The following is a 27,584-nucleotide window of genomic DNA, read 5'->3' on the forward strand; positions in this document are numbered from 1 at the left end:
GGTATTGCTCGTGATATACTGTTTTGTAAAACCTGCTGTGCAAGCAATATGCTTGTAAAAAAATTTTTTTATATAGTTCATGGTGGTTGTAACAATAATTTTGTTTTAATCTTTTGCTTTATATGTGCTTTATGTATTCATTAAACTGTTTACATCACAAAACTGGTGTACTAATGATTTAATTTGTTTTATATACTTTAATCCATTAACAGAAGTTGCAACAAACTACTTCATAGTATGTGATGGGGTTTCGGATCTTTAAAAGAGGCTGTATGTCCTTCTACAAAATCCAGTTAGAAGAAACTGTCCTATAGAAACAGGACAGAAACAAATAAGCTTGCCTTCTGTAAGGAAACGACTGGGTTTTAACTAACTGAAGCTGCTAAATCTGGTGTTCTCGCTTTATGATAAGGGGAACTGAATCTGGCCTCTGTCTTTTGTAGGAGGTAGTAATGAATGATGAATGACCTAAAAATGAATTCATATATCAGAATTGCCAGTTTGATTAAAGCTCATTGTGCTTGTACGGTAGGCCTCGGAGTGCTTTAGGTTCGTCTGTTTTAAAAAATAGTAATCGGTACAAAGCCAGCAAGTATCAACAGGTGAGCACCGCACAGCGCGTGAGAAGCCAAAGGCTTAGGAGCCAACCTGACATGGGCTTGATTCTGACATGTTCACTTAATGCACGTATAACCAAATACATCTCACACATACTCAATAATTAACATTATTTAATGCACTAGAACTAATTATCTCTTGCATTTTCAAAGAAATTACTGCTCGAAGCAATTATTACAAACTATAAGAGGAATTTGGAAGTCGGGCTAGGTTAAATGCCATGTGAGGGCTGCCTAGAAGAGCAAGCACTAACATTTGGAAAAGTGTAAGTGACGCTCTGTGCCCAGACTAACTGCGGACGGATGGCAAGGTTTATTCAGAAATGGGACAAAGTAGTTGGGGCTCGACAATTTGTATTAGAAGTTGGAGAGAAAATCATGACTAGGTAGACAGGAGAAGCCTCTGCATTTCACTGCTTTTGTGATCTATGATATGGTCTTTTTTTTTTTTTTTTGCCTCTTAAATTCAGAAATGTATTTAGTAACACATTCAGGCTAAAATACTAATTAATCAACTGAAGCATTTTAAAGATCACTGTTTCTAATCAGTCTACAGCAAAAGATTTCCCCTTTTCATTAAACTTCCAACAGTATCTTCCAGTTCAGGCTTTGCTAGACTATTTCTAGATTCTTCTGTCCACCTGTATGAGATAATAATAGTAATAATCTGTTTAAGAGGGGAGCTAATAGGGTGCTCTAAAGAAGATATCCAAGGATTCTTTCGAGTGCTTGGTGAAGCTACAGCCTTGCCGATATGCTTTGCCGGGGCCTCAGCATCATGGCAGCGCAGAGCCACGGCCACTGCAGAGGTGGCGGTGGCAGCTTTGAGGTCTTTTGGTAGGAACGGGCCTTGGCTGTTCTGCAGCAATTCCTCTGGTTTTCAACTGCCTGGTACCGCAGTGCAGTTGAGAATAAGGTCTGGATTTAATGTTAATATGATATACCTGAGGCGGTGTTTGTTTAAACAAGTTGGAGGGGCGGGCAGGAACCCCAAAACTCACGTACAGAAGGTCAAATGGGTGTATTCAAAATTTAGCATGAGAATTTTCTTTACCTAACATTAATTTTTTCTGATTGCGTTTACCTCTCTACACATGAACCAAATTTATAAATAAGAAATTGCTTTATATTAAAATCTATTTATTGGGGTTTTTTTTTCTATCGCATATATTAATTCCTTGCAAATGAAGAATGGCATTATCCTTAGCACTTCCCATCCTAGAATGCCAAAATTAATTACTTTGTTCTTCAGCTGTTTTGAGGTGGCACAGTGGTAAACACTGCCCAACAGAAAACTGAAGCAAAAGTTAATAGGTTTTTCCTGACCTTGTTTTGTAACTCCATCATCGCACACCATTAGTGACAGTTGCCTCCTTTCATTTTGTGTCCTGATGCAAAATACCTCACCTTGTTCCTGAAATGGTCTCCAGTTAGTTAGACATGTTCAGTTACTCATTTCACTCTGAAGTTACTTAGTTTCATTTCTGAACTACACACACACAAAAAAATCCTCCACTGCCATTTTCAGGTGCTTTTACTGAATTTCTTACAAAGCAATGTAAAAAAAATATTTGTAAAACATACTGAATTACTGCAGCAGACCCAAGATGAGTCTTCGCTTCACTTCACCTTTTGCTTACGATGCGTCTACTTTTTCATTTCTGATATATCATATAATTAACGTGCCTTGGAAACTGTACAAGCCTCAGGTTTTGGGTGGTCCATCTACCCCCCCCCCTCCCCCCCATTTTAGACTGACTACATTATTGGAAATTTTACCTCTGAGTGATTGATAGTATTTGTTTCAAAGAAATAAGCTATTAACCATGGCATGTCTAATTATTTCATAATAGTAAACTCTCCTTACTATTACACTCTGCCTGTAAGTTATGCTGATGTAGGCAATAGTACTTTTAACAACCTGTATGAGAGTTTAGCTTGTCGTTTTCTTACCTATTAAAGGCAGAAACAAAATAAAATTGCGCCAGTCCCTTCAAACATGAGAACTGATCAAATTGTGGGTGGGTCGGTGTGTGCAACGTGAGAGATGAAGTGTGTGCTTCAAGAAATTAAGGTTGTAGTAACACTTTTCTCCTCTTTATTTCTGGTCAGCAGCTGTAAAGCAATAGAGTACACCTGGTATTTATAGTTTTGTTTTCCAAATAATTATCTTGTTTATTGTATGAGCTTCTTGACTGTATGAAACTACTAGGCAACAGGCCTTCTTAAAATTGTTACAAATTTCTGCTTTCTTACTAATAGCCATACCCACAATGTTCTTTTGCTATAGCAGCACCAACAGATGCATCTCCACCAAACATGTAGGCTGTAAGTAGAACTTTATCAGTGTGAATATTCATCTATGGTGCCTTCCATGTACAGTTAAGTCCTTACAGCTGTGAAGTTTGTTGGTATCAGAAACTACCCCGAGAATACCCACTAGCCCAAATCTCTCTTTTGCTGGAGTGATCATTCTCAAAAAAAAAAAAACCCAAAAAACCCAGCACCTTGCCTTGGGTTTCTATGGTGGATCATTTCAACAAGGTTGTTATTGATACCAACTTGATAAAATGGCACAGAGGACAATATTGAATGTGCATCAGAGACTGTATCCAAGCAGATAAAAAAAACCCTCTATCATTAAGAATATTTGAATAAAATTATTAATGCTAGGCAGAATAGAAAAGCAAAGGTAAATGAAAGCATCGGGTTTTGCCCCTGAAACCATTTATCAAGTGTCACAACAGAATAAATTGTACATGTAGAAAACCCCAGAAGGTATGATGGCACCAGTCTCTCACTTGGGACCCATCGTAGAACAGAACTACTTTCCTGAACAACTGTCCTGATTCTTCTTTTTTTGGCAGTAATTCTTTCCTCTCACCTTCTAATTTGTGAACCATCATCATCAAGGCACTAAGGGCTAAGAAGGTTATGAAGAAATGGGGTTCTGGATTATCGATTAGCACTTACCTGTCTTGATGCTCAGTGTTCTCCAACAATTTCCTTCTTCATGCTTGCTTTCTTCTTGTCTTCCTTGGGTTTCTTACTTTTCAGTCATCTCTAGTCTTTCCTCCTGTGTTTTTTACTCCCATCTTTCTACTAAGAATTCTTCCTTTTTCTGTTCGTCACCTATCTAGACAGAGATTGTATTAATGATCTCAGCACAACACTGCAAGGCTGAATCTCCTGCAGAATCTCCTGGACTCTATATCTCTTTTCCTATCAATTCTCCTCCATAATATTGAGCAAGTAATTTCATTTCTGCCTTAATTTCCACATCAATAAAAATTAACAGTACCATTACAAGGATGTGTGGATTCATCCTTTCTAAAGTGCTTAGAAAAGCCTGCTGAATTAGCTAATTAATTACAATGTCACCATCAGACCAGCATGTGGGGAAGATGTCAGCATTCCCATCGCTTTTTGTAACACACCAGTAAGTTGTGAACAGCCTGGAACAAACCCCATCACGAAGAGCAAATTGGTACTCAAGTTGTACGTGAATGACAATGGAAGCAATGACACCAGTGTCACACAGCTCTGGTTTAGCAATGCGTGTTTACAGTAGGTATGTTACTACTAGAATAAGCATGGAGAAATAGATCCTCACATTACACGTGCTACATATTCTATCGCTGCCTGATGAAACGCTGGGTAACAGCACTGGAAGGCTCCGACACAGTGTCAGCTACACAAAAAGCCCCCCCCCACAAAGCACCCCTGAACCATGAGATGAAACAATTTCTGTACACAAGTGCCTGTCAGATTTCCCATGATTGCTCTAGTCAAACTGTATATAATAAATTTCTTCTTGTTAAAAAAAAAAAATAGTGTAAATATTCACTGAAAGTATGCGTCTCAATTCCTGTTTGGAATACGGTTTTGAAATGGTACTAACGACAGAAATTCAAACCGGGGTAGGAATTTCCTTACACTTAAGAGTTTGGGTTCAGAATCCTTTTCAAGGACTAACACAAAATAGTTGAGTAGCTTACAAATTCCCTGTTGCTCTTTCATCTTGCTCTTCCCACAAACCATCACGAACAATATTCATCACTGAATGCTTAAAGGCTGATTTTAGTCTACCAGTACGGTTGCGAATTTCTTAGTAGAGGTTAAGCATTACATCCTGCAGGTTATGGAACAGTTTGGTTTTCTAAGGCAAGCTAAATGTACTTTTCATATCTGTATGAATTTTAAATTTGTAGATTTTGTATGATTTCTTTAAATCCATACACAGCGACTCATTAGTTATCTTGTGAAGACAACCCATCGGAAACCACGAAACCCACTGAATCCATGAAAATGTCCATTGTTTTGCATTCTTTCTAATGTCAAAAATACTCAGTTTGATTGAATTTTAAATCACCTCTTTCCATATTTCATGTGTATTTGGATTTTGCCATTACAGAATCGACATGACGTTCTTCAGATTTTCATTTCACATCCTAAAGCAGGCAACAAAACTACATAATAATATTCTGAAAGGAACAGGAAAACGCTATAAATTCAGTACTCCAACCCAAAAAATCTTAATACTATTATTGTCACTAATGTGTATCACCTACTGATTGGGAATTAGAGCTTTAAGTTTATATTTACCTATATATGAGATCAGTTACAAGCAATCCTCTTGTGGAGGATGAGAGCTCTCAGTGAGAGCTTGTAAGATGCATTTAAAAGTCCCCCTTAATGAGTATGAGTTGCAAGGCCTGACATACCATGTTTATACCAAGCAAAGTCAGGTAGGTATTTCATGGGATCTCATAATACCCCTAAAAAATGTCTGCTCATAATACCCCTAAAAAAATATAACCATATTTTTTATACTTATGCATCAAATCTGAAAACAAATCCAAGTAGGACATGTAGAATACATAACTGCAAGTGTGCTTATATGAAAATGAATTTAATCCCCCCCAATCCTACCACATCTCAAGTCAGATGCACGGATGATCCCAAACCTAGATTATCAAAGCTGGTGCCCAGTGTACAAACCAGAAGGGCTTGCTCCATCCAGCAAAAGCCACAAGACCCCTCTTCTCTGGTCTCCTGTAGAGTTACAGTACGGACTGTGACACCTCGTAACCCTTAAGCGCCAGGGAAAATACCAAGAGACTTGGTGAGGCCTGCTGTCTCGCAACACTGAAGAGCACATACTCGGGTATCTTCACCTCAACTGGAAATGTCATAATCTTGCACCAAACCCAAGATGGAGCACGTACAGAATTACATATGGATTCCTGATATTGCGTTAGAGAAGTGGCAATTTTTTTATCAAACAGCTCTTTCAAAACACTAATACAGGTTGTGCCAGTAAATTTAATTAGTTTGATGTGAAAGTACACAGCTAACACAGGGAAAGCAATGCCAATGTACAGCTACTGTTAAAATACCTGTACGTTTTCCTTGCACTACATGGAAAGTCAATCTCTTTTTTTTTTTTTCTTTGTCTTAGTGGTCAACATATATAAGGTAGGTGGCACAGTAACATAATGCCACTTTCCTGTGCATCACCAGAAAGAGCTCCAAAGCATTCCAATACTGAATCCCTCCCCATTACAGGACAACTGTGGGTATTTTACATACATTTTTCAGAGTGTTCTTAATTACATTATTACACCTCAGAACTACTAATTTCACAGTGAAGTTGCAAACTGCGTCTGTGTCATCAGATCTCTCAGATACTGCTTAAATTTCTAGCATTGGCAAACATTTTATAATAATTAAGATTATTCAGCTTAAGGGATCTTTCCTTTTAGGCTTTTTTGAATGTACAGCGGTGCTGACTTAGTAAGGATCCTTTATTAATGTCAAACATAGCTGGGAACAGAAAAAGCTGAGTGTTCTCCTCTGTCCTGTTTGTTTTTGTTTTTGTTTTTTTTTTAAAGAAAACTGCTCATGACTACAAACTATTCAGTTACTTTAGAATTATTTTTTTAAATTTTTTCTTAAGGGCACAAACAGAAGCACCTCTCTTTCAAGCTTCACAAAGAGTACCCAAGGGCTCTGAATTCAGAATTATACTTTGCAAGTACATTTCATAATATATAGATACAGAAGCCAAGGTTGCTTTTTATCGGCAATGCTCTTAAGACTGAAATTCATGACAATGTTGCAAGAGGTGTGGGGAGAGCTCGCTGCAGCTGCCAGGCAATAGAGACCCGTAATGCAAAGAAACAACAAGTAAATGTCACCCCTTCTTAAAACACGGTTGCTCTGCTGTTCTCCTATTAGGTTTTAGTAACTATGTTATTTAAGGACAAGTGCTTAAAGCATATTTAAAGATAAATGGTGGTCTTCTGAATGTATTGGTGAAACATGCAGTAACTGCTAGGTGAGCTCATTCAAAAAAGTCCAATTATAAACCGCCACCTCAGTAGCCCATCCTAACAGGATAAGCCAATTTGTTTTCTCTTTCATTCAGAAAAGAATTGCCCGAATCCATTCAAATTTAACTTCACACCTATAGATAACAGTTATTACTCTTCTGAGAGAAATTATTTTCAGAAATCATGAATGTGAGCAATCTCAGAAAAAAGCAACAGTGGATTTTACTCCCTGCCCCTAGGAGTCCAATAATTGAAAGAACAAACTACAGGTGAAAGAGTAATTCCAAAAATAGATTGAAGAGAAGCATGTAATTACCTGCCACAAATTGAGAATAATATCAAAGATTCTGACCACAGATGAAGTTTGCTGATGACAGTATGAAAGGAAAGCACTTTATTTGTAACACCAGGAAACACACTGTATTAAACCCACACAGAACTGTCATTTAAAATGGCTTCAGACTTGCTACTACCTTGTGCACTTTAAAAGGGGACCCAATCAAAGACTATGCTGACATTCGGCACTGCAGACAGAAGAAACTTTGTATTTACTGCACGATAACCTTCTCAATAAACCAAATTATTAGCGCCTAGAAATTGATCATAATGCTAAATTCAGGAAACTCAACCTCATCTAAATTGCAAAACCCTATTATCCTGGCTTTTCCCTGTGCCCGGTGGCAGTCCGTAACCCACTGCAGAGCTGCAGGCTACCTGCAATCAAATCTGATGTTGAAGTTTTCTGCTTCACATACTACAATAGTTTTGCAGTTAGATGGTGACCAGTTTCTGCTGCTAATCACAGACGTTCAGATCTGCAACACCACGGTATTTATCATGTTGTTTATCCTAAAGACAAGGCAGTCAGCTGGTTCCAGAGGTGAATCAATGCTTCATTTGACCCTAGAGTTAAAAAGACAAACACATGGATGAAGTAGCTTGTTCTGAACACGTGTTGACACCTTACTGGCTCCCTCTTCCTAATCACGGCAGCAGAGGACATTTTGGCAACACTGGAACCAGGGACAAAGTAGAAGCTGCTGCGTAAGTATAAGGAGGACTGACAGCCTGACACTATGAAAATTTCACAGACCCAATAAAATCCAGAAATTCCTGCTTTTAAACAGTAAATCTACATATCATCAGCATACAAAAAAATGACACTGATAAATACCCGCTGAACTTCTCTGTATTCGCTCATTTTTTTTCCTAAGGAAATTAATCTCATAAACAATAAATCTGAATTTCATTTCTCCTCAGAATTATGTAACTTAAAAGGCCACTGATGGAGACTTGAGAGTCTCATTTTGGATGATCTAACATAATATAAATTCATTTCATTCACATAAGATCACAAGATCTGACTCCAGTTACTTAAAAATAAAACATCCATGTAGCAGCTTTGAGCAGTAACACTGCATGGTTTCATGGGACCTTTCATTCAAGAGTCTTAGAACATGTAAATCTCTGTGCAGCCATTTCAGTGGTAATACCTTGCGGCAGTTGGGGTCAGTCTGAAAGCTACTGATGTCATGAGATTTCACTTGAAGCGCAAAAAGACTCTTCAAACCTTTGAAAGTCTGTGCTATAGATACTAACTTACTTGTCAAAAATCACCAAGCCGCCCATGAGTCAGGAGTCCCGCTCCAACAATACTAAACTTTTTCCCTGGAAAGTTGATCGATGTTTTTCTGTATCTGATGAAACCAAAGTATATTTTAAATAACCATTCATACTGTTCTACAGTCAAGTGTTCATTCAGTTTGTACTACCAGGGAAGTGCTTATGTGAGCTACTGTCTCACTATGGATTTCTATTTCATCTTCACAGGCCAATGAAAATTTTTAGTATCCGCACGATGCTTATATCATCACTGTGTTCTCAGGGAATTCATTACACTATGAGACCCACTGCGGCACTCTTGTTCTTTTAACTCTCTCCTACCTTCTCCGTTCCCCATTGAACATACTCAGGATCTGTTGCATTGAACATGAAGCTTTGTGCCTCTACATGTGCAATGATGGGCAGATGTCTGTAATTTGGGTCAGTCATGTCTGGCAGCTCTTTTTTAAACTTTGCCATATTGCATCCAGATAGCAGTAACTACACAGAATTTTTGATACTATTTTCAGTCAAAGTATTCACCCTTCACAATGTGTTACTTTTGTTATTTATTTTACTTTCGCTTACTGGACTTCCTTCTGTATTGCTCAGGAAGCACCACTGAAAATAGAAAGTATTGTCAGTCTCATTTGATTTCCTCATTCTAAAAAAAAGTTGCTCTTGCAGTTCATCAATGCTACGCAGTCTTTGAGGACTGAGAAAATTATATATGATCCATTCCTGCTCTCACACAGAGAATGACCCAACATCATTTAAAGTTCTTCTCCATTTCAGGTTTCATTTCTAAAATTACATTCTACGATCCTACTTATGAAAGAAGGAAAATTATAAGGTTTCTGTTATCAGAACTTTCCAGTAACAGGTTTAATTCCACACTGGGCTGTAATGTTAAAACCCCATACACCCGTATATGTATACGGACAAATGTCCACGAACATGCTGTGAGTGTTCGCCATTGTATTAAAAAATTGTTCCTTCACAGCACTGACAACTTTAAATTGCAATCTCTGTAGATTCCTGAGGCATTTTTCTCTTCTTTTCATTCCTGGTGAAAATGACTCTTCCCTTCACACAGTCGCTGATTACCTTTCCTTCCCAGCTGACTTGGCGATATGCCTATTCTGCTTTTCAGGATGTACATGCAGCCAGGGCTAGCCACCACGTAGGGTCCATCCCCCAGAGATCTCAGCATGGCCGGCCTGGTGATGACAACCCCGTAGTCCACTTCTTCAAGAACATTGTAAGTCTCATCTCTTCTTGTTACGTACTAGAACGAAATATTTTCTTTAGGATCCGTCAGTAACCAAATACTCCCCAATCATTAGCCATTATGTTGAGCCTCGTGAATTGTACTGTGCCTTTGAGCTCATCATGCCATTCCATAAAAACATAATGCTACAAAGTAGTGGGTGAACCCTTCATTAGCACAGTTAAATTTCAACCACCATTACAATTATACAGCTTCACCATTTGCAGGTTTTGTCCTTGTGTCATCAGCATTGGCCGTATTTAGGCATATCTTCTGTTTAAAAATAGACAAAAAAATCCGGTGTGTTCTAGGCAAAGCCTAGGACAGCAGAGGAGCTTCTCAGAGCAATTCCTTAGATAGCACTGAACGGACATGCTAAGTTAAGTCCCAAATATGAAACAGCTTATAATTTTGGATATCATTTGAAACCATAAGCAAAACAGCCCAACGTTTTTTCCTGATGATTTCATTTAAGATAACAGCAATTTTGTTCAAGCTCTGAAATTGGTTGGTATTATACCAATAAGGAGTTTTCACAGAAAATATTCAGGAAAGATGGAATTTCCTCAGATATTAAATTCTTGAGCACTGTGTACGTACATAATGAAATGCAGTACTTTATTTAAAACACTGTACAGTGACTATCCAGAAAGAGAGACTCTACATATTGCATTTGCCGTACTTATGATTTGATCTGTACAGGTACTCCTACCAATTCTATTTTTCAGGTTTTTTTTTTTCCTGAAACAGAAGTCTCAGTTTTTTGATGCCCAAATGCTGAATAAAGAACTTCCAAAACACAACAGTAGCCTTAACCAGGACAGAATTATTTGAAGTATCACAGTCTCTCTTAATAAGCACCTTCACAAACCAATTTTCCCAATGTTGATATCCAAAAAAGTGAAAGTAACATGCTATCTGCTTGGAGTAGAACATGGCCATCATTGGATCTGAAGTGTAAGACCTACAGTAGGTTTTAAAAATAAAAAAAAGTCCATCAATAACGAGAACATTTTTATGATGGGAAAATTACCCATACTATGATTCATCTTTGAACTACCTTTTAACAATGGGCATTCTGAAATATTCACGTGGCAATAAAGAGAAGGATGAAATTAAGCAATAACTGATGCATAAGGCCTGCTAACTCATAGATAATATGCAAAAGGCTTGATGACTCCCTATATTTATTATTGTTTTTACAACTTTTTTGTGTTGGTTTTAGGTCTCACCCCGTACGCCTCCCCCAATGCAAGCAAAGGTAAGTGTTTTCAGGGGCTCCTGCAACATCCAAGATTTTTCGTGGGCTCATTTATACCAATTCAATTGCTAGCCTGATCCATTTTCTTTAATGGCATAAAGTAAAAAATATGGAGTTATCATTGGGAATATTTAAAGCAAGGGACTAAGGCAGAAAAGCCATGGTTCTCTTCCTCATGCACTTCCTGGCTTGCTGCATGACATGTAACAAATTAAAGCCACTCGCAGGAATTTTTATATTCAATTTATGTTGTGATTGCTTTATGTTATAAACTAGTAATAGGTAATGTTTTCAAACAAGCTTCACCCACCAGGAACCGCCCTTACATTTACTAAGCTCAGCTGGCTCCTAAAGTATGTAATACAGACAAACCATGGCTAGTAAAGTCAGTTCGTGTAATTATAATAAAGAATTTTGCCTTTTTTGTTTCATGGAATGACTGTACAGAGATTGTTGCTTTCAACTCCTGCCTCATTATCTGGCCAGTATTTCATTATTTTTACTGCATTTTTCATCATCTTCTGTGTACCGTACACCCAGATGCTATGTTCCATAGTGATCATCATGTCATTGTTTCTATTTCTTGCATGTACAGGGAAGAGGATTATCCCTCACCAGATTTAGCTGGGTAGGTGATGAATGTGCTTTCAAGCAACAGCCATTTTATTTACCAGGCCAAAGCATATCTTGCTCCATTGCCTCAAGCTGCTGCAGCAATGTGATAATTTTGTTTTGTCCCAATTTTGCTATTTTGCTTTTCCTGTTGCACTTTCCTCCCTCCTCCCACAGCACTTTAAGATGGTAATTTTGTTGCTTGCTCTTATGTAGCAACTTGGCAGCCTTGCAGTGATAATTTCTTTTGCTTTAGTGTGAAAGGAGCAAAATCCACTGCATGGTGGAGATCTCTTCCCTTAAAGACTTCTGGAAGACTCACCTGTTGCATTTTTCTTTTCCTGGGAAGGACAAACATGGGAGGGAGGGCTGGGATGAGACGGGTGCTTATTCCACAGTCTCCATTGCTCTTACTGCACAGTAAAGTCTGCAAAACTAACACTATAATGAAGTATTTTGTCCCACCTCTCCTTGCAAGCCCTGTCAGTAAGAAGTGATCTGCCTAAACAGTTATTAGACAAGTTCTTCCCACAGTTATCTCACAACTAATTAAATTCTACTTCTCTACCACAGGTTTGATTTTATATGAGATGGACATGTAAATTACTTGCATTTTAAGACAAAATATTAAAGCCTTCAAGCCATTAAGCATTTCTTTCACTACCAGAAGAACACAAATTAATTGACGTGTTTTACATCTTAGAACTCCTGAAATTGAAATATTTTAAGTTCTGTCATGCAGGTTAACTTTCTGAGTATCCATTTTTTGATTATTAATTCCTCTTTTACAGATTGGTGCTTCCCTCAGATTTGAGTATATTCAGATAATTCCCTAACATTTTCCTTCATCCTTGTTTATTACATAAAAGATTATTTTATTCCAACACCTCTAAATTTCTCATTTGAGTATTACATTTCAGTGATCACAAACAAAGATTACAATGCATATGATAATTTGTGTGCGATAATTTACAATACATATGAAAATCTTTCTTTGCAGGGTGGTGAAGGACACAAGCCAGGATATGGAGGAAGCGGAAAATTCTATGAGCATAAATCTGCTCACAAGGGACATAAGGGATCCTATCATGAGGGCCAGGGCACTCTTTCCAAAATCTTTAAACTGGTAAAGTACAATTGAACTTACTGTAAGTACAAAAAATTGAGACCAGGAAAGAGAGAAGCCAAACCTCTCCAGAACCTGCCATGTTCGAAACAACTACATTTCCTTAAGGCTTCTGAAGGAACTAGATTTGCATGGATAAACCAGAAGGTTATCTCATGGTCTAGTAACTACTTACAGGGTAGGAAACAAAGGTAAAAATACACAGTCAGTTACCATCAGAAAAGAAGGTAAGTCCACAAAGTCCCGCAAAGACCCGCACAAGTATCTGTGTTGTTACTGAACTCACAAATGACTTGGAACACAGAAGATGAATGAGGTGACACAGCTTGCTGCTGCTGCTGCTGCTAAATTATTCAGAACAGTGAAAGAGAAAACAAACTGAGAAGCTGCAGAATGGCAGTACAGTGTGGGACAAATATTTGGTTGAGATGCAGTATCAACGTGAACAGTCCCTGCTTGTCCCCACTCCAGGTGGGAGACCTCCTACAATATATCAGTACAGTGAGTTGCGACACCACATAGGCAAATTAGAAAACTGTGTCACATGAAAAATCAAAATTTAGTCAGATTACCTTTAATCTGGTTCAGTTCACCATTTCGAGTCACTGCACAGTCGCACCAACACAGCTAAGAAATGAAAACACAACAGGGGAAAAACGTCAGTTGTGAGGATTTTTCACATTCTATGTCAGGAAAAAGACAAGTGAAAAGCACATCATATCCACTGGCAGCTACTTAACTAAGACTGTATTTTTCCTCAAAGGTAGTGAAGCATTCACAAGTAACAAAACACCTAGTATACTATTTGCACATGAAGAATGCAATCAGCAGTAATCTTAACTTCCAGACAGAAGGTCTGAGATCTTATTAGCAGAGCTGATCATCTCACACTCTTACTACTCTTACTCTCCAACAGGAGACGTAACAGCACCATCACCTGTAGCAAAAATACATTTTTATCTCTTACATGGTTTAGGGTACGTATCTTTCACTGTAGAGCTGTTTTTCAAACATACGCAGCACCAAGTGACAGCTTGCAAACTTCAAGGAGACAGTAAGCATTCTTACTTTGCAATTTAAGAAAAGAAACAAGCTCTTCAGAAGCCCAGGTGAAAAGCAAACCTTTACCTTTTAAGCCTAATTTTCATGCTGTGCACTTGCAGCCTTTTAATGTAGTTCAGATACTTCAACAATACCGTGGCTATATACTGACATTATTTGTAAAATTTCTTTTGAACATCTGAAAACATCAGATAATAATCTCTCCCAAAATTTAACACTCTCTTTTTTTACATAACCATCACAACTATTTTAGCTCGGATTTATACCTATCTGATGATGTATTTATACCAATTCTACTTTTTAGACAGCCTTTTCCAAGCCATTATAACTTGTGGAACTCATATCAAGAGTTTTATTCAGGCCCATTTGATTTAGACCCATTGTTTATAGCAGGAAGCATTACTAACTATTTCTTTATATCATTTTGCAGTCTTTTACAATAAAGAAGTTATCCATTCTTTAAGATAACTTTGAAAGAAAAAAAGCCAATTACCTAATGGATTACACTAAATTTTCCTTGAAACAGTTCAGTAAAACTAAGGAGGGAGCACTGAAAGATGAGAAGAAGAATATAAAGAAAGAAAACAAAATCCCAAAGTACACGTGCTTGGTTTTTTTGAAGTAAACAGTTCAGTCATCAACTGATTACAGTAACAATTACCACACTATCTCACATTTGTGGTCGTAAGTTCAAGGTTTGCCTACAGAGTTGCTAAAGCCTCTGGAAAAGACACCCAGCTGGCCTAATTTTAAGTTCCAAAAATGAAATGCCGAAATTTCAGCTTGGATCATCTTTGCTATAAAACTGCTGTAGGGCTCCTCTCAATCGCAGATTTATGAGTTGTCGCAAGTTTTTTTTTCCTAGTTTGATGTTTTCTTATTATTTGTAAAAATAGGCCAGGTTGCAGCCCTGTATCTTTTCTTAGTTTTTTTCCTGTATTTGCATCTGAGCTTTCCATACAAGACTGATGTTGATATAATCACATTAACAATTTACCCTAATAATACATAATACAATTATTATATTTCAGTTCTTTCAGATGTGAGACTATTAAACTTGTATGCAAGGTTTGCAGTTTTTGCTTTTGGTGGGTTTTTAAAGTACACAAACAATTCGGGGGTAGCCATAAAAATGAAAATTTCCAAGACATCCAAGTAAATAAATTGCTTTTATTAGGAAGGCCTGAATAAGAACATGCACCTACAGATAATTCATGAGAGACTGTATGAGATTTAACGAGAGCAAATTAATCCCATGTGAAAATATATGAAAAGCAATCATCTCTTTGAAGTGAAAATTCCAATAATATTCAGCAATATACTAGAGGCCACTGCAAGCCATTTTCATTAGATAATATTTTAAATTTTGTTGTACTACAGATTGGTGGTTTTCAATTTATAGTCCTAAATATACAGTACCTTTTAATGAACTTAACTCTGTTCTTCCCTCCACAGGGAGGCTCTGGGTCCCGACCTGGATCGCGGTCTGGTTCACCAGTTGCTAGGCGCTGAAGCTCTAAGATGCCATCCAAGGATCATGTACTCTGCTTCATATTGTAACTGCCTTAAAATGAATAACAGCTGCAACAATTACCTAGATAGATGCAATCCATTACTTAATGCCAAGTAGGTTCTGCATGCAGTAGATTATACAAACTTCTATTGGCAATCCCTGACCAACAGTTGAATGAAAGGAATGCAAAAAGTAGCTTTACTAGATGTTTTCCTTATTTTATGTGAAGTAACAAGATCTCTGACTTTACTCATTCTTCTTCAGGATGGCCTAACTGTATGCTGGACTTCATTACTTCTCCCAAGCACCTAATTTAAGCTCAAGTCTTCTGGTTTTGTTTTAGTGAATATCAGAATTACAAATAAAGAGTTAATGGCTTGGATACTGAGCACTGCTGTTAATGAATTTCTGAGACACTGCTGTTAAAAAAAAAATCCACCATGTGCAGAAGTTGTAAGGACTGTTTATCCAAATACTTTTTTTGATTTGGTTTCATTTTGTTTTAATCTTCCTTCTCTCACTCACAGAATAATTTATTTTCATAACAGGATTAGGCAGTCATGGAAAGGTTTACCAAACACTGGGAGTTCAAGGTATGTGAAGTGTGGGAGGGGGCAGATGTTGTAGAATCAATACGATGCAGAGCAGTAGTAATAAGGAAATTCTTTCCATACCATGAATTGCTCATTGCATCCAAACCATTAGAATTAAGAGCAGATGAGGGAGAGAAAGAGGATTTCAAATTTGAGTTAGACTAATGTTAAGAAACAAGGGATATTCCCAGAGAAGAAACATCTAAGGTTGCACAAGTGACCACTGGACGTCACTGGTGCCTCACACAAACTCTGCTGCAACAGCATTAACTTTGCAGTACAATAAATAAGTAAATAAACAGATAAAGAAATAAGTCTAATTTCTGAAAGAGAGCCCTTCAGTACTGGTATCTCAGGTAGTCCTGCACATCTAATGTTAGAATTTCAAATCTTTCTCTTGGTATTGCAGCAGTGTTATATTTCATCAGCTCATCTTTTGCCTAAGTAACATCTGGATGCCTATTAAGGGCAGTGCACCAAAGCAAACTCATAGTAAACTACTGTGAACATTTAACTGTTGTACTGTAGTTGCCTTATAGAAATAAATTATAGCAGAGTTAGATTTAGATATTAATTGTTCACAAATTACTAAAATGAATGTGTGGCAACGGTATTTCCAACCACACTTACGGAAATAAAAGGCTCTTCTGAATTGCACTGTTTTATTACTTAAACTTACAATTTCTTCAAGCTGTCATCTAAGTGTCTGATTAATTATTTTATTTTTTTAGTTTTAGTCTATGCATTGTAGACTACAGTTAATGCTTCCCAGGTTGAAACCGCATTCTTAATAAATGCCCAGTAAAAGTTACCTATAAATATATACATTAATTGCATTTCACATCTAAATCTATTGTAGGTTTAAATCAGTGTCCATTAATATGAAGCAATGAAAGATGAAAGGATAGAAAATACATAGAGACTAAAGAAAACAAACCACCAAAATTATTAAGCATAAGCCCACGTATTACATCGTCTATTACCTACTTTGGTTGCCATGTGTATTTTTCTATTGTAGCTTCATTCAGATGTATACTCTGCAACGTAATAGTTGATTTAATTTGAATACGTATTGTTCTTATAGGAACACAGCTTTAAAAAGTATTCATTATTGAAATAAAGTAATCAACTGGAAATGAAACTTGGACCAGTTTTGTCTTTTACAACAGAGAAGATTATATAAAGTTCTGCATTTTTTTTCACAATTTATGAATAATGTTCAGACACTAGAAAATGACACTTTGGGACCCAGGACCCAGTTGCCTGCACACAGGCTTCTTGTGACATTGCTGGTGAGGTGACTTAGCATGGCCCACAAGGCTGACAATATGACACAGAATTTATGGGAGGCCAGTGCCTTTGTGGAGTGGCAGCTAAAGGCCAGGGGATATTGCAAGGCACAAAATGCCTATGTATAAGCAATGAAATCCCGCCCCTCATAAATAAGTATAGCACAAAGTATCTTCTTTGAACAGGGTATGTGAAAATCAGTTTGTTTTTCACAGCAGCCTTCAAAAATAGGAAAGAATATTTAAGGTAAAAAGAAAATTGAGAAATACATCTTTCAAAATACTGCACTGTAGAACTACAGAACTTATCCAAAGCTTCCTCCTTGCCTTCATCACTCTGCTTTCCCCTCAGTCATCTTTTCCAGAGGCTGAAAGTAGCTTTTTTTTTGATTTACCTCCTATAGAAGAAAAGGTACAGTACTTTAAAGCATTATTTTACCAACATAAGTCAAGAGAAAGAGATTAAAACTGAAATTTATTATTTTAATTACTCACTCATTGTTTCACTGAAAAACAGCAGTTTAAAAATGGCTATTTGATTTGTAAGCGAAGGATTTTCCCTGAAACAAGAATGCCCAACCAGTACTAGGAGCGTGTCATTTCTTGTACTGAAGGAAGGGACATAAACCAAAAGAAATACTTGAGCACACACAAGCCAAAAAGCCTGAGGCTACTGTAAGCCTACTACTGCATCAAACCAGAAAGAACAGAGGCATTCCCAAGCACTATTCACTTACCCACTACACAATGGGACTCTTCTTCAAACAGGCCTTAGAACAAGAGTTCTTTCTGCGTCCTTAAAAATGCATCTACTTCAACATTGCTTTTGAAAATATCAACATATTATGGCAGTGTCTGTATTTGTACTGAACATCAACAGATACACTGCTTTGAGAACCTCCAACTCAATCTTACCAAGGGACCGGGGCTATGAAAACCTCTATGCCAGGATATTCAAGAAGGAATTCTTGAAGTTCAGTGGGGAGAAGGATGCAGGCAAGCAAATCAAATACCATGTTACAAAAAAGTTTTTTAAAAGTCTGTTTCCTATAACTGACAGCACTCCAAATGCTGGAGGAGTAGCAAACTGAATTCAGAAAAACTGTCAGCTGCCTCCATAACTCATGCTGCTTATTTAACATTTCCAAGACTTAAAACACACACTCATTGCCTCTAATCAAGACATAACACTTTGGGGAAGTGACCATTTAAAAATGGCATCGTTTTACTCACGAGATCTGCTTTAAGCACCTGCTCACCAAGTATCAATGACTACCAGTTTTCACTTGCTGGCAAAGCAATCACAGCTGGAGCAGACTGAATGCTTTCGAAGCATTCAGGAACTGTGTTTCCATTATGAAGGATGGATTTGCACCTAGATGTGACCAGCTGTAAATCATCTTCTGTCAAACTCGATTTGGCAACCTCTGGAAAGTGTCATCCCCTACATAGCACATCAACTCTAACAAACTTTGCTGTGCATTTATACAGTTTTCTCTGAAAGAACAGGGAAAAGGTTTTATACATGGTTCATGCAACACAGCACATTTTACTGTACTATTACAGATAAACAGGGCGCTATGCCATGGGGCCAGTATGCCTTCAGATAACTAAAATACAATGTCTGTCTTAAACAGATGAAACACTAATAGGCTGTCTGGAAGAACTGTGCATACATTCTTTACATATAATATTGAGACACACACTGCTGGTAAATGGAGTTCTTAGAATTTCCCAGAATCCAGAATCAAATGCTTAAAAAAATACACAAAACAGATTTTGGAAAAAAGTAATATTATTTAACATGTTTTTGAATTAAATATTCCACATAACAAAAATTTTATTTTCATGTCACCAACTATATTACTTATATACATATGCCAAAGAGTTAACAAAAGAATTCAAGAGATGCCTTATCAAAACCAACAGTGACTTCTTGCTTCAGCAATCCAAAATAACTAGTTTGCATCATAGACAAAATATAGACAATATTTACAGAAAAGGGCTTTTTGGATCTGAGAGCAATTATCTTTCAGAAGGTAAATTAAAATCCAGCTCTGTATTATAGTACAACAAATCCACCACTGATCTAGAAGTACTTGTGGCAAACCAAAAAGATGAACTTCCTGCAACTGGGATTGGTATTTACAAAATATACTGATCAGCCACACAGAGGCTCATATAACTTTAAATATATATATATATATATATACACATACAAGCACACATATATATGTATCTATATATATGTAACATATAAATAAAATTCAAAAGAACAGGGTAAAAATAAGAAAAGAGTTTCTGTCTTTGGAATGTCTAAAAGATGACTATGTTTTTACTCCAGTGTTTCTTTGTTATGAATATACTTAACAAGTGGCACCTTTCAAAGCATTACTTAGTCAACTAGGTAGTTTTGCTGAAACAATGACTTAAACAACAACAAATAAAAGTAACATATTTCCAAAATTCACAAAGAAAAAAATGAGGAATTTACAGATTTGAAATGATAACTGTTTACAGCACTGGGGAATACTGTGTAATATAGGTGACCTAGTGTGCATCTAACTTTCTCACTGCTAACATAAAATTGCATGTTTACTACCCAGATTTAGTATATGGCTGTGTTTTCCACAGATACTGAGATATGTACCTGCTGATCCAATACAGCAAACACAGAAGAGGCTTTCAATGGAACCTCTTCTAGTTTGGTTGCTCTTTAGATAATTATTGTTGAGTTTAAAACCTCAGACTTTTAATGTAAAAACCAAGAACTGCCTCTCCGGTTGGAATGGAAATGAACATGCCCCCTCTCAAGAGTTTAACTCAAGAAAAGCCATAAGTTCATGGCTTTTTATTTTTTTCAACAAATTCTCAAAATGTACTAAAAAAAAAGCTTAAAACAGAAATACAGTGGTTTCCTGTGCCTTGTAAAAACAAAACAAAACAACTTTATACTGCATGCATCTACGCTGTAACATTTTGTTTTCAACCTCAATTATTTCTTTAAGCACATGAAAAAGAAAGCTGACTGACAGTTTCATCATTTTCCCACGAAGTTATTCTTCACCTCCTTTAAAAACGGGAATCATTCTATTCTGATACAAAGTTCCAGTTTATTTTTCAAATAGATAAACTGGCTGTGAATTAGAAGATGAAACTGTATACAGTATTACCTGAGTTCATTGATTCACAGACAACTTAGCACAGATTAAATGACATTTTCCCAATATTCTTCTACAAGTTTAAAAAAGAATGATTCTTTTAGGTAATTTTTGTAAATAATCAAAAAAACTACAATATATTATTCTATTGTTAATATTTTCAAGGCTTGAAGCTTTAACTGTAAAATCCCATCTTCTACTTTTCTGAAAACTTGTTTTGAGAAATTAGAGTCCCAGAAGCATTTTTAGCTCTCAAATTTTAAGGTGTCATCGAAAAACATTGCTTATACTTTGCCATTCATTTGAAGATTCTTGTACCACTTCTTCCAAATTCAGAGCACGACTAATATCTTCCCCTTCTTGTTCTTGATGACTAGCAGGCTCTTGTACAGGACCTACCAAAGTACAAGAGAAAACGACGAGTATGATTTGATGTACAGTCTAAGAAAAATGCAACTATAGCACCCGGGAATAAAGGAATCATGCTGGAAAAAGTATTACACAACTACTTCCAATTCTGTAAATTCATTAGACGCTCTTTGAAAAATTTTAAAAAACATCTAATATAATTGACGGTATTCCTGTAATAGTTTTTGAACTTTATATTTCTGTACTACAGAGCTTCACACAAGAAACAAGGAACCATAAGCAGTAACCAATCTCTGTTTCAACCTGCTTTTTTGGTTTGCCTGTGCAACTACTAGCTCATCAACTCTGGTCTTGGGCTGTTAGCACCTAACTTAAGGGAAGTGTTTTGTGCTTTCCTAGTAAAGCATATGGCTTTCTGCACTCACCATTATTATCGTTATGCTACATACCAGTGTAACCATGAGCCCGTTTCATATGCAGTTTCATATTGCTTTTCTGTGTAAATCCCATCGCACAGTAATCACATTTATAAGGCCTCTCTCCTGTGTGCTTTTTCATGTGGACTTGAAGAGCGCTCTTCTGGTTAAAAGCCTTTTCACATAGTGTACATTGAAATGGCCGTTCCCCTTATAAAAGAGAAAAACATATTTAAAAATTTCTCATGTCAATACAAAAATACAGTTCAGGATTCAGTAAAAATCATCAGGATGACCTAGAAATTAAGTAGACATTATCTTTTTTCTTGAGACTTTCTCAAAACAGCACTATGGCTCCATATCATCAGGAAAACATCCCAAGTTAAATATCAAAATATTTACATGAGTCCTAAACCACTGATATTGTTATCTTTCCTATCCAATTTATCATCTAAGTAAATTATTTAATAGAGGTGCAAAAAAATCAGTTTATCAGTTTGACTTTTCTGTACTCAAGGGAACCATCACCTTCTTACATCATTTAGAATAATGTAGATAAAGCAATACTCTAGAATTAACAAACCTGATGTCTGTAAGAAACTAGAAAGTCGAATGTGCTAAAAAAAAAAAAGTTCTGGTAATTCTACATGGGATCTATGGCCTCCTATGCCAACAGCTACTAGTGATTCCCATATATCTTACCAAAGCAAGCATATTGTTCCAAATTTGCCAGAATACTACTAATTTCTAAATATAAACTCAAGAACATATTCATTATAAAAATACTTAAAAATTTTAAAATACCTATTTTGCAAAACCAGACCTTTGCTTCAACACTCAACACCACAACCTCTGACATCAACACAAGACACATTGCTGTAAGTCATTAAGGACTTCTGAAAGCATTTTCTGAACCTATAAACACACTTTATTACTAGTTAGCACAATCAAGCACAAGCAGGAGTATCAATACTTTTCCACAATTTTCCTTAAAGGACCAATTTCTCTCTTCCTTCATTACCTGTACACTAGTGTCCCCAGATGCATTGTAGCTTCCACGCTAAATGCAACTTCTGACAATCAGTCCTTTAAAGAACAGAAGTGTCCTATTTTCCTTAACAATGATTTCAGTAGTTTGAAGTGAAATCTAGATTTCCTTTGCTACTTTTGACTCCAGGTTTTCTATTCTGTTAAGATGAACAGCCTTTTTGGTGTTGTGTAACGGATTGCCACACGGCTTTTTGGTACAAATGGAAGCATCTGCTGCCCTCTAATTTCAGTAACGTTTCTCCAAACTGCTCTTCACTGATAAATCTGAATGTTCGAGATATTTAGAGCTATTCAGAGAAATAATGTGTTTTCCTTCTGGCCACTGACTCAGTAGGTATTGCCGATTAGAAATCATTTAAAATGTTTAATCAAAATTGAAAACACACACACTTTCTCACAGACAAACATCATACCTTCAGGAAAGCAGATCAGTTTAGACGTACATTAGCCTTTCCTATCATAGTTTACAGAATCACAGAATCACAGAATGTTAGGGATTGGAAGGGACCTCGAAAGATCATCTAGTCCAATCCCCCTGCCGGAGCAGGATTGCCTAGACCATATCACACAGGAACGCGTCCAGGCGGGTTTTGAATGTCTCCAGAGAAGGAGACTCGACAAACTCTCTGGGCAGCCTGTTCCAGTGTTCGGTCACCCTCACCGTAAAGAAGTTTTTCCTCATATTTATGTGGAACCTCCTGTGTTCCAGCTTGCACCCATTGCCCCTTGTCCTGTCAAGGGATGTCACTGAGAAGAGCCTGGCTCCATCCTCATGACACTTGCCCTTTACATATTTATAAACATTAATGAGGTCACCCCTCAGTCTCCTCTTCTCTAAGCTAAAGAGACCCAGCTCCCTCAGCCTCTCCTCATAAGGGAGATGTTCCACTCCCTTAATCATCCTCGTGGCTCTGCGCTGGACTCTCTCTAGCAGTTCCCTGTCCTTCTTGAACTGAGGGGCCCAGAACTGGACACAATATTCCAGTTTATGTGTTTATGTATTACAGTTTATGTAAGAGCACCCTTCTAAAAACGTCCGTGCAACACATTTTCACTCTTTTGGTCTTAAGGGATTTTTAAAAGAACATTCTCTTCTGAAAGAATGACTGTCACGTGGATTGACTTGCTGTTTCAACAATGTCAGACAAACGCAACATAAAAATTAATTTAGCAAGGATTGTTACAGCTTGTGGGCATTCCTAGCACATGAGCACCCAAGTACAAGAAACCCAAAAATATCCAAGGATTTACTAAGTAAATTACAAATCATTCCAAGATAGAAAGCATTTTTCCTATGATGGTGCAGATTTATGAGAAACAGATGCATAAAGGGACTCTGCTCTGTTCCCAGCCTTCCTGAAGCACTCTGTGTCTATTACAATAGACAGCATGAATCAAAGCGGGGAAAAGGGAAACTGGCCTTCTTTCCTGCTTTCAGATTATTTTGTCAAACTCTTAACTAGAACATGGCCTTTTTTTAAAGTCTGTATTATTGAAGTCAGTTATGCAGAAAGCAAATTATTGCAGGATTCTAAAGACTTTTAATCTCCTTGGGTTGTAACTCCTGCCTCTCTTTTCATGTCCCCAGTATAACCAGAATGTTCCTTTCTACCACAGTAACCACAAAGCAGCTCTGTTCCCCTTCTTCAGTTTTACTCTCAGGAAGAGGAGTCTCCATTTCTCTTGGGGCAGGGGGTGGAGGGAAGAGAAGCCTAAACAGTCAACCCATTAGATGAAAATACACAGGGTCAGCAGAGACCCCTAACACATAAAAACAGCTCTAATAGATGAGATCAAAGTTTCCTCCCATACTCAGATGAGAAACCACCTTCAGCCAGTTGATACAAACACCCCTTATAAAACACGCTTATACACACCCATAGTAGAGAATTGCAACTAGCAGCAACTGATCAGCGATGAATGCTGCTAGCTGACAAATGGCTGCAAATACTCATTGCCCTTATCAAGAATTATTGCTTATCTACTAGACGTTACATTTTGCTGAAAGTGGATGACCCAGCCCACTAATATTAAAGTCTATCCTATCACACTTGTACTGGAAAATTTCCCTCCTGTTACAACACTCTCTAGCTGCCATAACTGAGAAGTATCACCCACACTGCAGTATTTCACAACTTGATACATAAGGATCTCATCCCTTCCCAGCTCTATGGTCACCCATGTTCTTCATCTGCTTTTTATGCCTGGTACCTCCCCTATCTATCCATGCCTTCCCATTGCAACATCTCTAAACCTGCTCTTAGGATTCCCACATCTCAGTATTTCCTTAGCAAAAGAATTCAAACCATAAAGTCACCAAGTTCATGAATCCTCTCTACGCAGCCTCCCATCCTTTCCTGCTACAGAGCTCCCAGCAAATGAATTAAATGTGAAAAAAAAAATCAGGGCCGGGATCTAAGACCCCTCTGGCTTTCAGCTGCCTAGTGAACCCTAACTCCTCAAAGCTCAAACACTCACGTGTAAATGAGGTGCAACAGCTCTTGCAATTATTGTTCCTACTTTATCTTTGACAGCAGATGAACCATGTGCTGAATTAGGCAACTGAAATGAGCCAAATTCATTTTACCAGAACAAACAAAAAAATGCCACAGTAGGCTGCACATTGTATAGGTCTGATCTAATTCATCCACAAACATTTGGAATCACTGAATAATTATTCCTTAATTCTTCTTTTTTCCATGATAAAACAAGTATCAGACTACACTGATTTCTTTGCAAACCTCAAGATATACTGCAAAAGCCAGCAAGAAAACACAGATAGAGAAAGTATGACCTTGTCTTGACTAGTTATGTCTCAGTATCTGCTTATATGCAATGGTAAGTACAAACTAATTCAACCCTAATGGAAGACAGTCATTCATCACCTAAGAATGACTTTTCTATATGGTCACTGCTATAAAGGAAGTTAAAGCAGCTTCCTAGTCTGTGGCAATCTTAACATGTTTTCAGCTTCATCTAGTTCTTTTTTCTTTGCCCTTTCTGCAAACCCTTTTATCATTTATTATTTGTAATACCACAATACACAGAATCACAGAATCAACCAGGTTGGAAGAGACCTCAGGGATCATCGAGTCCAACCGTTGCCCTTACACCACCCTGTCAACTAGACCATGGCACTAAGTGCCATGTCCAGTCTTTTCTTAAACACATCCAGAGATGGTGACTCCACCACCTCCCTGGGCAGCCCATTCCAATGTCTAATAACCCTTTCTGAAAAGAAATTCTTCCTAATGTCCAACCTGAACCTCCCCTGGTGAAGCTTGAGGCTGTGCCCTCTTGTCCTATCGCTAGATGCCCGGGAGAAGAGGCCAACTCCCACTTCACTACAACCTCCCTTCAGGTAGTTGTAGACTGCAATAAGGTCACCTCTGAGCCTCCTCTTCTCCAGGCTAAACAACCCCAGCTCCCTCAGCCGTTCCTCGTAGGTCAGACCCTCCAGACCCTTCACCAGCTTGGTCGCCCTCCTCTGGACTCGCTCCAACACCTCAACATCTTTCTTGAAGTGCGGGGCCCAGAACTGGACATAGTATTCAAGGTGTGGCCTCACCAGTGCCGAGTACAGAGGGACGATCACTTCCCTAAAGTCACAGCCTTAGACATAGGCTGAAACTCCACCATATTAACTGCTTCATGAAAAAAGAGCAAAGAGACAGACCCTACCTTTAAGAACTTGCCATAAACATAATGCAAGATGAAAGAAATTAACAGATAGACAAGTATATAAGGACACATTAAGACAATGTAAATTATCAATACTAGCAGTGGTCCCAAGGTATCAACAGCTTATTAGATGTCATACAAACACAAAAAAAAAAATAATTCAAAGATACTACTGAATAAACATTTACATCCCTGCCAAATATTTGGAACAGCATGGTAGAATGCATGAGAGAGTGTGTGTGTGTGTTTATATAAGATTGCGTTTGTCAAAGCCAGAAAAAAGAAAGTTTTGATACATGAAATGAGAGCATGCACAACACACTTGGATATATAGGCAAGTCTGTACTTCAGAGATGCAATACTAAAAACTGCAAGACTGAATCTAAAGGTGCAAAGTGAAGGTCCATTCAAAGATGAAACTCAAATTACATGTCAGAAGACCAGCAAGTGACACTAAGCAAGGAAAAATGACCGGGTTAACAAGATAATTTGAAGGAAGAGATTAGGAACTCTGCCTTAAATGCACAAAAAGCAGCCAAAAGGTAACTACCAGAAGTTGATACTGGGGAAAGAAAACTCTGGTTGACTCACTGAAAGAGAGTTATCCTTTTGTGAGAGTCTTCTTATGCTATAGCACATCCAATCAAATTCCTTGGTGTCTCTGTTTAGCCCACACCCAGGACTAAACAATAACCAGTTGTTCTATCACCCAGTGACCCCTCCCCAGCAGAAAAAGGGAATTAGGAAAAGGAGGGAGACTCGTGGGTTGAAACTGAAACAGATTTAATAAAATAAGAAAACCAGTATCAATACTAATGCTAATACAAAATACACAAAGTTATACTCAGCCCATATAATGGTGACAACACCCTCCAGGGATGGCAACCATTGAGAAGAGCCCTCCCCTGCAAACTCTCCGATATACGGTACAGAATACACCTGTGGGCCAGCCTGGGTCAGCTGCTCTGGCTTTCCTTCCTCATAGCTTTAGTACCTGGCTAACTCAAAACTGCTAACAGCCTTGATCATGGAAACCTGCATACCACAGCTGGCCACGAACTAAAACAAAACATAACTGAAAATTGATTCTATCCCAGCAAAACCAGGACACTTGGTCCCCTCCAGCTTAGTAGCAACACAGGTAATTTTCCTGTCCTTTTTAACTCTAGCAGCCATGACAGCTCTTTATTGGTAGCAGTAGTATAGAAAAGAGAGAAGTTGTTTCAGAGAACTGATTCCTATATTTAGAACTCATGTTCTTAAGAACACTGTTCTTAAGATACAAAAGGTGAAGGGGAAGGCAGTTGGGCTATCCTATGTACAGCTTTCAACTGTGGCAGGGCAGAAGCTGCAACCTGAAAAGCACTTTTATCACAGAAAAAGTGTGCTCCCTAGCAGAAGTCAGTATAGTCTTTTTATAGAGTAACAGTTGAAGAAAATAATTAAGCAGAAAAGAACACAACAAATAAAAAGCACTGGCATTAGAAACAGATGAACTAAGTAGTTCAATGACGATAAAGCATTGCATACAGCTGTCAGTATCAGCAGTCAAGACTGTCCCTTATTTAACGTCACTGAGCACTCACTCATTTGCACATTCTCCTATATATTTGAAGGAGATAGTATC

At 37.6% G+C, this 27,584-nt stretch overlaps 2 protein-coding genes across 11 annotated transcripts in view; one reads left to right on the forward strand and one right to left on the reverse strand.

Moving 5' to 3' along the window:
- Positions 1-17,082, forward strand: part of MBP (myelin basic protein) — a 123,870-nt gene extending 106,788 nt beyond the window's left edge. For 5 of the 6 annotated variants that reach the window (XM_068396321.1, XM_068396316.1, XM_068396320.1 and 2 more), the window contains exons 5-9: positions 9,708-9,815; positions 11,050-11,085; positions 11,681-11,713; positions 12,698-12,823; positions 15,341-17,082. In XM_068396321.1, the coding sequence (XP_068252422.1) occupies positions 9,708-9,815; positions 11,050-11,085; positions 11,681-11,713; positions 12,698-12,823; positions 15,341-15,397 (360 nt within the window). In that variant the 3' untranslated portion in view covers positions 15,398-17,082. The remainder of the gene's footprint in view (positions 1-9,707; positions 9,816-11,049; positions 11,086-11,680; positions 11,714-12,697; positions 12,824-15,340) is intronic. The other variant, XM_068396323.1, reaches the window with a different exon arrangement.
- Positions 17,083-19,109: 2,027 nt separating this feature from the next.
- The window catches only part of ZNF236 (zinc finger protein 236), a 96,072-nt gene continuing 87,597 nt past the window's right edge, over positions 19,110-27,584 (reverse strand). For all 5 annotated transcript variants that reach the window (XM_068396284.1, XM_068396281.1, XM_068396283.1 and 2 more), the window contains 2 exons: positions 21,260-21,436; positions 19,110-20,836 (listed from right to left, as the gene is read on the reverse strand). In XM_068396284.1, coding sequence (XP_068252385.1) covers positions 20,709-20,836; positions 21,260-21,436 — 305 coding nt within the window. In that variant the 3' untranslated portion in view covers positions 19,110-20,708. The remainder of the gene's footprint in view (positions 20,837-21,259; positions 21,437-27,584) is intronic.

The sequence above is a fragment of the Nyctibius grandis genome, chromosome 3, assembly GCF_013368605.1.
Source record: "Nyctibius grandis isolate bNycGra1 chromosome 3, bNycGra1.pri, whole genome shotgun sequence".
Classification (NCBI taxonomy): Eukaryota; Metazoa; Chordata; class Aves; order Nyctibiiformes; family Nyctibiidae; genus Nyctibius; species Nyctibius grandis.